We start from the raw sequence: 15197 nt of genomic DNA, 5'->3' as shown, positions 1-15197 counted from the left end.
GGGCTGGAGGAGCAGGGATGGCCGCAGAGGAGCTGCAGTGGCCGGCAGGGGAGAATGCTACAGCGCAGGAGGATTCCCCACGTTTGGGAGAGCGAGTGGTGCTGGAGTGCGGGAAGCCACGCTTACTTGGCAAAACGGCAGAGCAGGAAGTCCCAACGAAGCAGGACGCCAGAGGGGAGACCAGTTCCCAGGAAAACAGCGGGCCCGCACAGGAAAAGCTGGAGCAGCATGTTGCAAGGAGGGACCCAGCACAGAGAGCAGGTTCCGGGGGGGGGGAAGGAGGGGGGAGGAGCGGGAGGTGTTTGCCTTGCAGTGTGCGCCAGAAGGAAACTTGACTGGTACCTTTGACTTTGAAGTTGGCCAGGCTGCGCGGGTGCGAGCCAGGGGGGAGTGTTCGGGCCGGGAGGGGAGGGTTGGCACGGTGGGCGGGGGAGGGGGTCAGAGGCATTGGGAGGGGAACAAGTATTTAGGGGAACCTGCTCTCACTGTCTCTAGCGAACGTGTTGAAGGGGACAATGGCAGGTTTTTTGCTGCAGGGGAAATGGTACAGAAGGACACTGTGAAGGCAGGGGATGTGCAAAGTCTGCTGATAGAAGGGAGAGAAGGGAGGGAGGCTGAGAGGGGGGCAAGAGAGAGAGAGAGGGGGGGTACGGCGCAGCAGGAGCAGGGGGTTCTCAGTGCAGGAGATGGAGGAGGGGGACGGTGGGGGGTGCTCCATCCTTTGCGGCAGTAGTAGGTGGGAGGGGCAGGCGCAGGGGGAATGGGGGGGGCAGGAAGCATTGGGGAAGGATGGGGGGAGGGTGGGGGGGGCCAGGTTCCCAAAAGGAGGAATGTGATTCAGTTAAGGTGGGTGGGGGAGGGGGGGGGGGGGGGGGGATGCCAAGTAGGGATGAGGCCCTGAAGTTGGTCCTGGGTTTAGGATTTCTCCCAGAGGACCTCTATGCCTGTATCCACCCGGTGAATATCCCAGAATATGATGTTAGTTTTCTGACCCAGCGAGGCATGGAGGTCTTCTGGGAGAAATACGAGGGGGTAAGGGGGAAAGGGGATTGGAAAAACTTTAGGGCCGTACCAATCAGCAGACCTGACCTGGTGCAGGTAACCCTGCTGGTCCGAAATGAATCCATCTCAGGGGCTTACCTGGCCTTCTGGCTACAGCGGTACGTAGAATTGCGTACCCCCTTGTCCAAGCTCCCTGACCCCAGTAGGGTGTGGGCGGGAGGATGGTGTGCGCAGGTTAGGCTGAAGCAGGCAGGGCACGTGACCCAGCACATTCCCTCTGCGGCGTTCATTGGCAGGGATCGGATCCTCTGCTTTTACAAGGGGCAGCCGCGGCAGTGTCACAAGTGCGGGTCATTCAGACATTTTAGTATGTCGTGCCCAGTACGGCAGTGTGGGAAGTGCGGGTCTAAGGAGCATCTTGTGCATCTATCCGGTGTAATTTGTGTGGGGGTCTGGGGCATGCATTCAGAGCTTGACCTTGGGCCTCCCATAACGGGGGAGAGGAGGACATGGGAGGGGGCGGTCCAGTTCAGAGGGAGAGGGGGGAGTGAATGTAGGGCGAGATCAGGTTCCTGGGGTGGGGGGGAAAGGAGCTGCGGAGGGACAGGGAGTGGGAGGTGGGGGAGGGTTGGGGGAAGGGCGGAAGCGGCAGGACGGGGCAGATGAGGGATGGACGCGGGTGTCAAAAAAACAACGGAAGGTGTCGGGGGTACGGGAGGAAGGGGGAGGGGAGGCAGGAATGGGGATAGAAGTAGAGAACAGATTTAGGGGATTGGAAGATGAGGGAGGGAGTGACGAACTGGCAGGAGAGGAAGGAGAGGATGGGGTGAGCCGGCAGGATGGGTTGGAAAGCATGGCAGATGCTGGAAAGGGAACAGCGGGTAAAAGGAAGAAGAAGAGGGAGAAGGTTTTGAGGGATGAAGAGGAGGAAATGGTAGTGGAGGAGGTCGGGGAGGTGGGGGGAAGATTGGGGGGGGCTGAAGGGAGTGTGGGGGAGAAAAGGAGGGTAGGACAGGAGGCAGGGATGAAGGCAAGAGAGGAGAGGGAGGATGGGCTGGAGGCAGGATTGATGGAGGGGGTCGAAGAAGGGGCAGAAGGGGTGGGAGAGGGGGCGGGGGGAGGGGGTGAGGGTCAGTGGACGACTCCCAAGGAGGGAGGGAGGTGGGCGAAGAAAAGAGGAAGAAGGGGAGGAAGAAAGTAAGGAAAGGGGGGGGGGGGCTTTTTGAGCTAGGGGTCCGGGACTGGGCGGACGAGGAAGGGGAGGGGGAAGGGGAAGGGATCCCTGGAGGTAGTATGGAGCAGAGGGAAGGTAGCCAGGAGGGCGGGGGGTATGGAACGGCGCAATGATGGCGGGACTGCTGTTAACATTCGCCACACTTAATGTGGCTAGTGTCGCCTCCCAGAGGGCGAGATGCTTGGCGTTCGATGGCCTCTCTGCCGTGGCGGCGGACTGTTTTCTTCTGCAGGAGACCAGGCTGCGAACGCTGGAGGAGGTTCGGCGGGCAAAGCAGGCCTGGAGATGGGGGCCCTCTATTTGGGGTCTGGCAGGGGAACGGTATGGGGGGATAGGCATCCTCTTCAAAACCTTTAAAGTAGAGATCCAGAGGGTGGTGGAGCTGGGAATTGGGAGGTGTCTGGTGTTAGATGTGAGATTGCGGGGGGTGGCTTTGCGGGTGATTAACATCTACGGGCCGCAAAGCAAACGGGGAAGGGCAGCACTGTTTGGGAAAATTCGGCCGTACCTTTACACCTCACGGCAGCTAGTGTGGGGGGAGGGGATTTTAACACAGTCCTGAGGAAGGAGGATGGGGGGGGAGGGCGGCGCAAGTAGGTTACGATGGGGTACGGCTAGCAGGGATCATGAAGGGAGCGGGATTGGTGGATGCGCACATAGAGTTTGGTGGTGGGATGCAGGGTTTCACTTTTGCCCGGGGCACTTGTAGAAGTAGAATCAACCGGTTTTTAGTTCGGGGAGGGGCGTGTGGGAAGGCACCAAGGGTGGTAGAGGTTGATTTCTCAGACCACAAGATGGTGCTGGTCGAGCTGGGGGGAGGGGGGATTCACGGATTGGGGAAAGGATTGTGGCGTTTAAATCAGAAATGGTTGAGGGAGGGGGTGTTGTACCAGGAGTATCTGGAGTTTCTGGCAGACCAGGTATCCATTCAGGGTGTCTTCCCTTCCCTAGGGGACTGGTGGGAAGTTTTGAAACACCGCACCAGGGGGTTCTTTCTCCGTCAGGCGAGGAGGCAGGGGAGGGAGGTCACCCGGCTAGGAACTGCTCTGAGGAAGCGAAGGGACAATTTGATTTCCAGAGGAGGGAGGACATTGAGGCCTTGCAGCAGGAGGTGGAACGGGTACAATACAATCGGTACTCTTCCCTCGTCTATGAGCGGAACTTCGGGAAGCTGCTCAGCCCGAACCCGTATGACTGCTGTAAGGAAAGAAGGGAGAGGAGGGTGGTAGAGGGGTTAAGGGATGAGGTGGGGACGCTCCAGCAGTCTAGGGAAGATATCTTGCAGGTGGTGGGGACCCACTTTGGGCAGGTCTTTTTGGACCAACGGTTGGGGGAGGAGGCCATGGCGAGGTACATTGAGGAAACCCCAGGGGTGGGTAAGGGGGGGCCTCATCTTCGGGCCTTGCTGCGGCCGTGGACGCTGCAGGAGGTACAGGAGGCCATTGGGGCCTTACGGCGCAGGACGGCGCCGGGGCCAGACGGACTCCCGGCAGAGTTCTACCAGCGGTTTAGGGATCAGTTGGCGCCAGTCTTGTTGGCAATCTGGGAGGCGGCACGAACAGGGGGATCCTTGCCTGCGTCGATGGGGGCATCAGCTTTGGTCCTCCTTAGCAAAGGCAAGGACCCCCAGGATGTGGCAAATTGGCGGCCGATTGCACTTCTGAACACCGACCGGAAGATCTTCGCTCAAATGCTCCTTGCCCGCATGAGGAAGATCTCCGGGGAAGAGCTGGCAGCCCCGCAGGGGTGTGGGGTCCCGGGAAGGGGGGTGCTGGAGGCAGTGGCCTGGGTGAGGGAGGGCCTGGAACGTAGTCGGGTGGGAGAGGGCAGGCTGGTCGTGGCCTTGGACCAGGACAAGGCTTTCGACCGAGTGCAGTGGGGCTTTTTATGGAAGGTCCTAGACCACTATGGATTCCCGGGGGAATGGATCGCGCAACTTCAGTTATTGTATGCGGGGGTGCGATTCTTTCCCCTGGTGAATGGATGGAGGGGGGCGGAGGTGGGGATCTCGGCGGGAGTGCGGCAGGGGTGCCCGTTGAGCCCCCTGCTGTACGCTTTCGCCATTGATCCCCTGGTGAGGAGGCTGGAAGGGGGGGGGGAGGACGGGCTCAGAGGAGTGGAGGTAGGCAAAGGGAATGTGTTGCGAGTCATCGCCTATGCGGACGATGTCACCGTCTGGGTGGCGGATCGCAGGGAGGGGAGGAGGCTGCAGGAGACCCTTGCAGCATACTCCCAGGCTTCGGGGTCTCGGGTAAACCTGGGCAACAGCACCAGCTTGTGGGTGGGGCCGGAGGGACGGCGGTTTAATTTAGGTGGTGGTTTCCCGGATGGGATAGAGAAAATGAGGGTTTTGGGAGTGTATTTTGGGGGAGGGGATTACGGGCGGGAGAATTGGGAACAAAGGATAGCGGAGGCGAGGGAGAAGGTGGACCGCTGGAAGGGGTGGCGGATGCCCATGGAGGACCGGGTCCGGTTGCTGAAGAGCCAGGTGGTCCCCCTGTTCCTGAGCTACATCTGTCTCCTGCCGGAATGCTGTTTCACGGCAATTTACAGCGTGTTCTTTCAACTCCTGTGGGGGAACAGGATGAACCCAGTTAGACGTAATATTACTTACCGGTCGCGGGAGGAAGGGGGGGTGGGAATGGTAAACCCAGTCTTGCTATTCTCCTCCCTCTTCATCCAGTTTAACCTGGGGCGGGCGGGGGGGTCTGGATGCCCCCAGGATGGGTACACAGTGTTGTCCAGTGGTGGGAGGGATTTTGGGGTCCTTGGTTGGGGGGAGGTAGGGTGGGACGGTTGCGGAAAGGGTTCCCGGAGGGGGTAGGCTACTACAATCCTTGGTAAAGCTGGTTCGGCTGTGGGACATTACATGGGAGGAAGTTAGGGCAGGGCAGAGGGAGATCTGGGTGGAGCGGGTTCGCTCCCAACGCTTCTCCTCTCCCCTGACTCTTAGGGATGCTCCGGAGCCCGTGCTGAGGCAGGGCCTGCGTTTTATTTCGTCCAAACGCATCCCACACAAGTACAGGGACATTGCTTGGCTGTCCCTACATGGCAGGTTGTATGTTAGGGCAAACCTTCGGTGTAGGAACCAGCAGGACCGAGACTGCCCGAGGGGGGAGTGTGCTGGCCGGCTGGAGACCATGGACCACTTCCTGAAGGAGTGGTTTGCCGGAGAGTGGCTACCTTGCTGGCCATCCCCAGCTTCACGTCCTGGTCCTACACCTATGCGGACTGGGTGTATGGGAGGCAGGGGGAGACGGGGCGGCTAGAGCCAGGTACCGCCTTTCTAATCTCAGTTATCATCAGATACTACCTATGGATGGCTCGCTGCGGGGTGTCCCTGGGCCAGGAGTGCAGGTCTGCTGAGCAGGTCTCCTGGGATGTTGTCCGAGCTGTCCAGGAAGTGACCCGATGGGAACGGGTGGAGATGGGGGTAAAGACCTTTGGGGTTTGGTGGAAGCATGTACGCTTGAAGTTGAGTTGAATGTTTGGGGGGGGGTTGGGGGGGACGGTTTTTTCTGTAAAATTTGCATTTTTGTATAAAAGTATAGAGGGGCTGGCTTTATAACTGCACAATGTAATGTATTGAAATTTGATTTTCCGCTTTCATTTAATAAAGGAATTCTCCAGTTTACCCAACAAGATAAACTCTTATGTGCTAACTTTTGTGTATACCTGACCTTGATTAGTGTCTGCCATTTTCACGGTACAGACCGTAGAGGTCTGCCCAGCACTAACCCTGCCTCCCAACCACCAGCCCCGCCCCCGCCACCGGCTCAAGGGTTCCAAACAATTTGAGTTTTCAGGATACTGCTCATAAATGTGCATGAGATAGATTTGCATGCCTATTCCATTGTATGCAAACCTATCTCACATATTTAGTAGGGGGCCTCAAAACCTGATCTGTTTGTGTGTGCCTCTGGACTTTTCCCTATGAAAGGTGGTCTGTTTCATGAACCTCACTGAGACTTGCAATTGAGACTGCTAAGAAATGAGCCATACTACAGTATTTTTGTCTTCTTTTCCACAGGTTGCTCCTGTAATTAAGGAAAGAATGATGAAGAAAGGCAGCATGATGCTGGGATACCAGCCTCACCGCGACAAAGTTAACTTCTTCCGTCAGATAGTGATCAGCCCTCAAGTGAGCCGGGAGGACATGGACTTCTTGTTGGATGAAATTGATTTACTTGGCAAAGACTTATAGCAGTGAAGAAGTGCTGCAAATGTCTATTTACAGCCAGAGAAAGTTTATATCATCTAATTTATTTCAGCTACACATTTAATTTGAAATTTCAGGTTAGAAATTAAGGGGCCCTTTTACTAAGCTGTGGTAAAAGGGGTCCTGCGCTATTGGTGGCAGACATTTTTGCCATGCACCAGGGCCTTTTTACCGCAGCGGGTAAAAAGCCCCCAAAAGAAATGGCCACGCGGCTATTTTGGAGGGAGCACTTACTGCCACCCATTGGGTAAGGGTCCCATGCTAACCTGGCGGTAACCCCTGTTGCCCAATTACTGCCGGGAAAGCCCCTGTGAAAATATTTTTCAAATATTTCTGCTAGTGCCGGAAATGCCACACACGGGGGGGGGGGGGGGGGGAAGCCCACTTTGGGCCGGCAGTAGTTCCAGATTGTTGCATGGCAGCCGTTAGTAAAAGAGCCCCTAAATCCTAGTAAGAATACTTGCACTATTCGATGTGATCCTGTGTACTTGTAAGTATCTTTGAAAACTGATGGATGGATGGATTTTCATTCATCTATACTCTATAAACTACAGTGCAAACAGTCTCGATAACATGATCACCTGATCGGCCATGTTATCCTGTGTGACACTACAGAAGAACTTACAGGTATTTTTCAAATTATGGATGTCACTGTTAATAGGAATGTGAATATGACACAGAAGAAAAGTGAAGACAATGAGACTAAGGAGACCAGAGTTCCACGACACCAAGAAATTTACTGTAGTATCCAAAATGTAATGGATACCTCAGTAAAGTTCCCGGAGTTCTAGAACTCTGGTCTCTTCCATCTCATCATCTTGGTTGTCATCCCCGCTCTTCCTGTGCGTTGTTTACATTGGTGGGGTTTGGGTCTTCTCCTTTGTTTATCAATAGGAATGTGCACAGGGAAAACACTTTTGGATTATTTCAAATTTTTACATCATTCTGGATTTTCAACAATTTTTAAATTCATCTCATAGATTTCTGTTACAAAAAAATGTTTATATGCACAAATGAACACTTATTAATTCATAGGTTAATGTGCATTTTAAATGCACAAATATTTTTAAGGCATGCTCATGAACCAAATGCGTGCTGACAAGTACATATCCCTTATGGTTAATGAAATCCAAACTCATTCAACTACCTAAATATCAAAACCCAACATGCCCATATTTCTCATTATTGGGGGGAGGGGGGCGGTGTTGGCAATTTTGTACATAAATAGTGCAAAACATACAAAAATGCCAAAATGCAGGCATTTGCATTGGGGCTCTTTTACTAAGCTATTCAAAAAAGTAGCCAGCATCATCATTTGCATGAGACTTTTTGGCCACATTTTCCATTTTGCCTGTTAATGGCTACGCACTAATTTCCCCATTAGCATTGGAACACTTACCGACACCTATTTTCTAGGCAGTAAGGGCTCCCACACTAACCATGTGCTAATCGGTTGGTGCAAAACAGTGTAGCAGTGCTAACTGATTAGCACAGAGTATGCCTAGTCTCTGCCCCTAAACAGGCCCCCAGTGCTAAAAAAAATAAAATCTATTTTTTAGCACGTGGGAAGCCCGCAGTGATCCCGAAACCACAGTGGGATGCCTGAGCACGTCCTGCAGTAGTGCATTTTAACCTGCAGGAAGCACGCATTAGTATGTACCGCAGCTTAGTAAAAGATCCCTATTATTTGTGTTCAAAGTGTACTTTTGTGAAGTCATTGCATGAAAGTACACTTTGTGAAGCACACTTTCTGCAAACATTTATATAAATATTGCATTTAGGAGCATGTGATGCAAAATCATGCAATGCAGCTCATTAATGCAAAAGAAAAAAAAGGATACAAAAACAAAATGGCTCAGGGGTCCATTCAAGAGCAGTATTTTCCTGTTTTAAGATAAGTTAGAGCCCCCTTTGTGTATTGATGGCAGGCTAAGTTTAAAGGGTCCTTCAGCTGGAATTGAAGGTTTTCCTGGATCCCCTCCCCCGGGTGACCCAGAGAACCCGATATGGTCAGTCCCAGCACTGACATGGCGCTAAAAGGTTCAAAAACCCTCTCTTCTTCTTAAAGTCCTTTCCCTTGCTGAAATCCTATCCCCTTCCACTCAAAATACAGGCTCCATTGGCTCTCCCCAACCCCCAGTGGCTGTCTTTGACAAAATGGCACCGGTGACCCCTGAAGGTAATTTTGCGGTACTATCATTATGATCAGATTGTCAAATAGGGTGCATGCTCCTATAGGTTCAGGGCGCCCTTTAAATTTAGCCTACCATCGTCACAACCTGGAACTCTTGAAGTTTGTGGTTGTGGCAATGGGTGAAAATTTCTATGCAAATTGTAACCAGGGATCTTCATTTTTCTCTCCTAGCTAAATTACGATATTACGCTAGGTCTTTTTTTCCTGCATATTAAAATCATTGTTAAAACTCAATAATTAATGCAGTCCTAGACTTCAAGCACTTTTTATATTAAATATCATCTTAGGCAAAACTGCAAGCATAAAGGATCTCCCAGTTTTCAAAAATAAAAATGTTTAAAAATAGTTCTTTCAACACCAGCATTATGGACCCCCTTGTTCCTCCCCCCACACCAGGTAATTGTGATGAAGATCCCAATAAAATTTCTGCTTAAAAAAAATACAGTTGTCTTTTGCCGGCTTCTTGATTTGGATTTCACAACTTCTCAGCCAATCTGAATGTTTCGGATAGAATCTAATTGAAGAATGAACAGACTGACTTTCATTTTGTTCCCCCTCTCACTTCAAATGTTTGTGAGCTTATTTTATCTAAGGGTGATATTTTTCAATGAATTTGCTGTGTGGTTTATAATACAAAGAGCTGCCAGAAAATGATGGCATGATTACTATAACAGTAAGGGATAAGGATGAGAAAAGCTCTGCCTCTCTCATAATGTGCAGTAGGTGAGGTCAAAGTGCATTTTTCAAAAGGGAACCGTGCACTGAACGTCAGTTCTAGGGTCTTATCGTAGTCTTCAGTTCTCCTTCAAAGTGTTTATAATTTGTATTTCTAAGTCATATAGTAAAAATATCCTCTTTCTACCTCATCCTATTCAATACGTCAAGGATAGCATTGTAGCAAGGATAGCCGGACTATTACAAAGAATAAAATTGCAGAGCATATTCAAAACCATGATGAAGTGGAAATCTTGCCTCACCAATCTACTATATTTCTTTGAAGGGGTGAACAAACATGTGGATAAGGTGAGCCCAACCCCCGGTCAATATTGTGTATCCGGATTTTCAAAAGGCATTTGACAAAGTACCTCATGAAAGACTCCAGAGGAAATTGGAAAGTCATGGGATAGGAGGTAGTGTCCTATTCTGGATTAAAAACTGGTTAAAAGAAAACGGAGAGTAGAGTTAAATGGTCATTGTTCTCAATGGAGAAGAGTAATAGTGGGGGTTCCCCAGGGGTCTGTGCTTGGACCACTCTGCTTTTTAACATATTTATAAATGATCTAGAGATGGGAGTAACTAGTGAGGTAATTCAATTTTGCTGATGACACAGTTATTCAAAGTTGTTAAATTGCAAGAGGATTGTGAAAAATTACAAGGAGGACCTTACGAGACTGGGAGACTGGGCATCTAAATGGCAGATGATGTTTAATGTGAGCAAGTGCAAAGTGATGCATATGGGAAAGAGGAACCCGAATTATAGTTATGTAATGCAAGGTTCCACATTAGAAATCACCGACTGGGAAAGGGATCTAGGAGTCATCATTGATGATAAGTTGAAACCCTCTACTCAGTGTGCGGAGGCAGCTAAGAAATAACATAAAACTAGCCATACTGGGTTAGACCAATGGTCCATCTAGCCCAGTATCCTGTTTTCCAAACAGTGACCAAGCCAGGTCACAAGTACCTGGCAGAAACCCAAATCATGGCAACACTCCACACTACAAATCCCAGGGCAAGCAGTTGCTTCCCATGTCTGTTTCAATAGCAGACTATGGACATTTCTTCCAGGAATTTGTCCAAACCTTTTTAAACCCAGATACGCTAACCGCTGTTACCACCTCCTCCAGCAAAGAGTTCCAGAATTTAACTATTCTGAAAAAATATTTCCTCCTATTTGTTTTAAAAGTATTTCCATGTAACTTCCTTGAGTGTCCCCTAGTGTTTGTACTTTTGGAACAAGTAAAAAGTCGATTTACTTCTACTCGTTCTACACCACTCAGGATTTTATAGACCTCAATCATATGTCCTCTCATCTGTTTCTTTTCCAAGCTGAAGAGCCCTAACCTCTTTAACCTTTCCTCATACGAGATGAGTTCCATGATCCTCTTTATCATTTTAGTCGCTCAAAAAATATATAGTGGAATTAGAAAAGGTACAGAGAAGGGTGACAAAAATGATAAACGGGATGTGTCGAGTTCCCTATGAGGAAAGGCTAAAGCAGCTAGGGCTCTTCAGCTTAGAGAAAAGATGAATGAGGGGAGAGATGATAGAGGTCTATAAAATAATGAGTGGAGTGCAATGGGTAGACATGAATTGCTTGTTTACTCTTTCCCAAAATACTAGGAGGCACACAATGAAGCTAGAAAGTGTTAAATTTAAAACAAATCATAGAAAATATTTCTTCACGCAACGTGTAATTAAATTCTGGAATTCGTTGCTAGAGAATGTAGTAAAAGCAGTTAGTTTAGCGGGGTTAAAAAAGGGTTTGGATGACTTCCTAAAGGAAAAGTCCATAGACCATTATTAAAATGGACTTGGGGAAAATTCAATGCTTATTTTTAGAACAAGCAGCATAAAATGTATTTTACTGTTTTGGGATCTTGTCAGGTACTTGTGACCTGGATTGGTCACTGTTGGAAACGGGATGCTGGGCTTGATGGACCTTTGGTCTATCCCAGTATGGCAATATTTGTGATCTTATCAAATACAACAATCAATTCTAAGGGGTCCTTTTACCAAGCTGTGGTAAAAAGTGGCCTTAGCACATGCTTATGCATGTTTTTCCTGTGTGCGAAGGCCATTTTTACCAAAGCTGGAAAACGGCCAATTTTCTATTTCTTCTATTAATGGCCAATATGTTAAATTTCATTTCATTTAAGCATGTATATACCACTTAGACCTAAGTGATTTAGAGTTTCATTTTTACAGGTACTGGATCCATCCCTGGTGAGCTCACAATCTAAGAGGGTTGTTTACTAAAGCTTAACTCGAGTTATCTGTAGCAGGGCCCATTGGAATAAAATGGACCCTTCTGCAGATAACTCCAGCTAAGCTTTTAGTAAGCAACCCCTTAAGTACTATATTGTACTACTATTGTACCTGGGGCAACAGAGGGTTAAGTGACTTACCCAGGGTAGTGGGAATTGAATCTGGTTCCCTAGGATCTCAACCCACTGCTGACCATCAGGCCATGCCTCTAAATACAAAAAATATATAAAATAGGAAAAAGTATTATTAGAAAACAATAATACAATTAAAATCAAATTACAAAACAAAGGGCTCCTTTTACAAAGCTGCACTAGGAATTCCAGTGTGGCAAATGTGATGAAGCCCACAGGAATTGAATGGACTTTGTTGCATTTGCCATGCTGGAATCGCTAGTGCTGCTTTGTAAAGGAGTCCAAAGTTTGCTTGTTACTTAATAAGTGAAAAGTGCTTAGATATAGTGTTGTCACTCACAAACTGACATTGCTTGATGACATAGAGTACTTCCCTTTAGAAAAGAGGCTTCATATAGGCAAGAAAATTGTCCTTCAAGTGTGATGAAAAAACTTGCTGCCGAGTGACCTTGGTGATCCAGTGTCCATAAAGTGAAAATGTGTAAAAACTCACACACTTCTTAATCCATATGTAAAGTTAATGCCCTCAGCCATTAGCATGCGGTCATTAAAAAGAATTACTATGACCCCTTTTACTAAAGCGCAAGCTAAAATTGGGAACGCGCTAAAAGTTTAGAGACGCCAATGCATTCCTATGGGCATCTCTAACATTTAGCGAGCGGCCAATTTTAGCGTGCGCTAAAAATGTGAGCGCGCCTTAGTAAAAGACCCCCTGTGTGAGCACTCACTGATACCTATTTTGTAGGCAGTAAGGGCTCATGTGGTAATCCTGTGCTAGCCAGTTATTGCATGGTAATGCAGACACACTAACTGATTAGCGCAGGGACGCCTAGTCTCTGCCCCCCCCCCCAGACCCACCCCCTCTAATAAAAAAATAAATGTTTCTTGTGCACGGATAGCACATGCCGATTTGAAACTTAACACAGAACGCCTGAGTGCATCTCATGATAAGCCAGTTTAAGCTGCAGAAAGCATGGGCTAGCACTTATCACAGCTTAGTAAAAGGAACCCTAAGACAGCAAAACTGATTGACTCCAGATGTGTTCCTTCACAACATACTTTGGATTCATTGTGATGAGTCATAGTGAGTGATGCTCATGGAATACTGAATAGAGTTATCTTTATAGGATTTACTTTTCAGGGAAATGGGCCAGATCAGTGGCGTAGCCAGACCTGACATTTTGGGTGGGCCAAGAGCTAATATGGGTGGGCACTATGTATATATAGGTGTGAGTAGTCAAAGGCACTCCAGTTCATTCCGCGCCTTGGAAAGCTTCCTAAGGGGTCCCCCAGGGTTCACCCCTTTCACCAACACTTTTCAATATCATGCTGTTTCCCCTTGCATCCGCACTAGCGAACCTAGGCCTTCATTCATTTATCTACGCAGATGATATAACTATCTCCATCCCCTTCCATTCCTCATTAGATGAAATCACGGATGTGATCAAAGCGAGTTTTTCCATCATGGATCAATGGGCTAAGGCATTTCAGTTTAAGGTAAACAAAGTTAAAACTCAGTGACTTGTACTCTCGTCCCTCCATACCAAATTCTCCTCAAGCTTCCTTGTCATTAAAGACCAGATACTTCCTATTTCAAAGAGCCTTAGACTTCTAGGAGTTGAGCTGGACCCTCATCTGCAACTGGATCTGCAAGTGTGAGCGGTCACCAAGTAGATGTTCTATGCAATGTGGAGGCTGCGGTGTATTAGGTTTTGTCTCACCAGAGAGCTCTTCCGCACACTCGTCCACTGGCTAGTTCTGTCTCACCTCGATTACTGTAGTGGGATTTATGCGGGCTGCCAAGAGCAACTACTGAGAAAGTTCCAGACTGCCCAGAATACTGCTGCGAGACTCATCTTGGGAAAATCGTGCATGGTTCCTGCGCAGCCTCTGCGTCTCAATCTACACTGGCTGCACATACTGTAAGAGAACGATTTGCTTTCAAGCTCTGTACACTAACACATAAAATAATTAACGGATTAGCTCCGGAATACATGCTTCATTTAATAGATCTCCCGCCAAGAAACGCCATCAACACAGCTCGCTCCTATCTCCAACTTCATTATCCATCTTGTAGGGGTGTCAAACACAAGCTTTTTTTTGCCTCTATCTTCCACTACTCCAGCCCGAAGACTTGGAATGCTCTACCTTTGCAGCTAAAATCACAAACTGATCACCATCTTTTCAAGAAGTTGCTGAAAACGTTCCTTTTTGAAAAAACATACTCCATTAGTGATTCTGCTGTTTAGTCATCCTACTTGTTGCTAGCGTTTTACCCTTATTCTTCTGTAAAATTCATATGTTGTACTTCTCTCCTTTTGTAACTCATGTAAGCCACATTGTGCCTGCATTTGTGGGAAAATGTGGGGTAGAAATGAACCATAAATAAATAAATAAATATTCTGCCCAACAGCTGCCCTACAGCAACATAAACCACAACATATTCGGAACCTATGTTGCAAACCTTAAAACCACCAGTTCTGAACACTCAAATACCAATAACAGCACCTTTAAAAAGGCAATAGCAATACGTGCCCCATTGGAAAAGCCAGACTGATATAGATCCCCACAAACACCACATGCCAGCAGAATCTCTTACCTTGGTGACATACAGAACACAGATCAACCATCATTAATTGCAGAATAAAGGACCAAAAATTTGAATTTGTCCTGTAGCCCAGCATCAGCCATACCCCTCCCTTCCCCATCACTTCATCCTTGTAGCCCACCATTGGTCCTACCCCCCACCCATCCTTATAGCCCAGTATCAACCATATTCTTCCCTTCCTACCCTCCCATCTCTCCCTGTAGCCCAGCATCAGCCCTACCCTTCCCTTTATACCCCCCATCTCTCCCTGTAGCCCAGCATCAGCCCTACCCTTCCCTTTATACCCCCATCTCTCCCTGTAGCCCAGCATCAGTCCTACCTTCCTTTTATACCCTCCGCCCAATCAGAAATCTGCCCTACCCTTCCCTATCCCCCCACTTCTCCCAGTAGCCTTAGTCCCACCTGCCCCAGGCATAGCCCCATTCTCCCTCCTGCCCCCTTCTCAGACCCCAGACCCCTTCTCCCATCTGAGTCCCTCCCAGACCCTGTCCCCTTCTCCCATCCGAGTCCATCCCCTCCCCTCCCAAGACCCCGTTCCCGTCCCTTTCAACCATCTGAGCCCCTCCTCTCCTCTCCCCACCCGACCCCTTCTCCCATCTGAGCCCCCCTCCCTGACTCAGTCCCCACCTGACTACCAGCTCCGTCGACGGGGAGAGATGACCCTCTTCTGCCACCGACACCCAGCCTTAAAAAAGAAAACGGAAGAAGCGCCTTGCGTCTGACCTGCTCAGCGCTGCTAAGGCAAACAAATCGCCTCTTTGCGTCGGCCCTTCAATCACTGTGTCCCGCCCTCATGGAAATAGGAAGTTACATCAAAGGGC

General features: G+C 48.9%; 1 protein-coding gene across 4 annotated transcripts in view; it reads left to right on the top strand.

Moving 5' to 3' along the window:
• Window positions 1-6613, top strand: part of GADL1 (glutamate decarboxylase like 1) — a 260588-nt gene extending 253975 nt beyond the window's left edge. For all 4 annotated transcript variants that reach the window (XM_030205926.1, XM_030205918.1, XM_030205934.1 and 1 more), the window contains exon 15: window positions 6267-6613. In XM_030205926.1, the coding sequence (XP_030061786.1) occupies window positions 6267-6440 (174 nt within the window). In that variant the 3' untranslated portion in view covers window positions 6441-6613. The remainder of the gene's footprint in view (window positions 1-6266) is intronic.
• Window positions 6614-15197: the final 8584 nt, after the last annotated feature.

This window comes from Microcaecilia unicolor, chromosome 1, assembly GCF_901765095.1.
Source record: "Microcaecilia unicolor chromosome 1, aMicUni1.1, whole genome shotgun sequence".
Classification (NCBI taxonomy): domain Eukaryota; kingdom Metazoa; phylum Chordata; class Amphibia; order Gymnophiona; family Siphonopidae; genus Microcaecilia; species Microcaecilia unicolor.
Note: the sequence above shows the minus strand (reverse complement) of the source record. Positions and strands in the feature narration are given on the sequence as shown.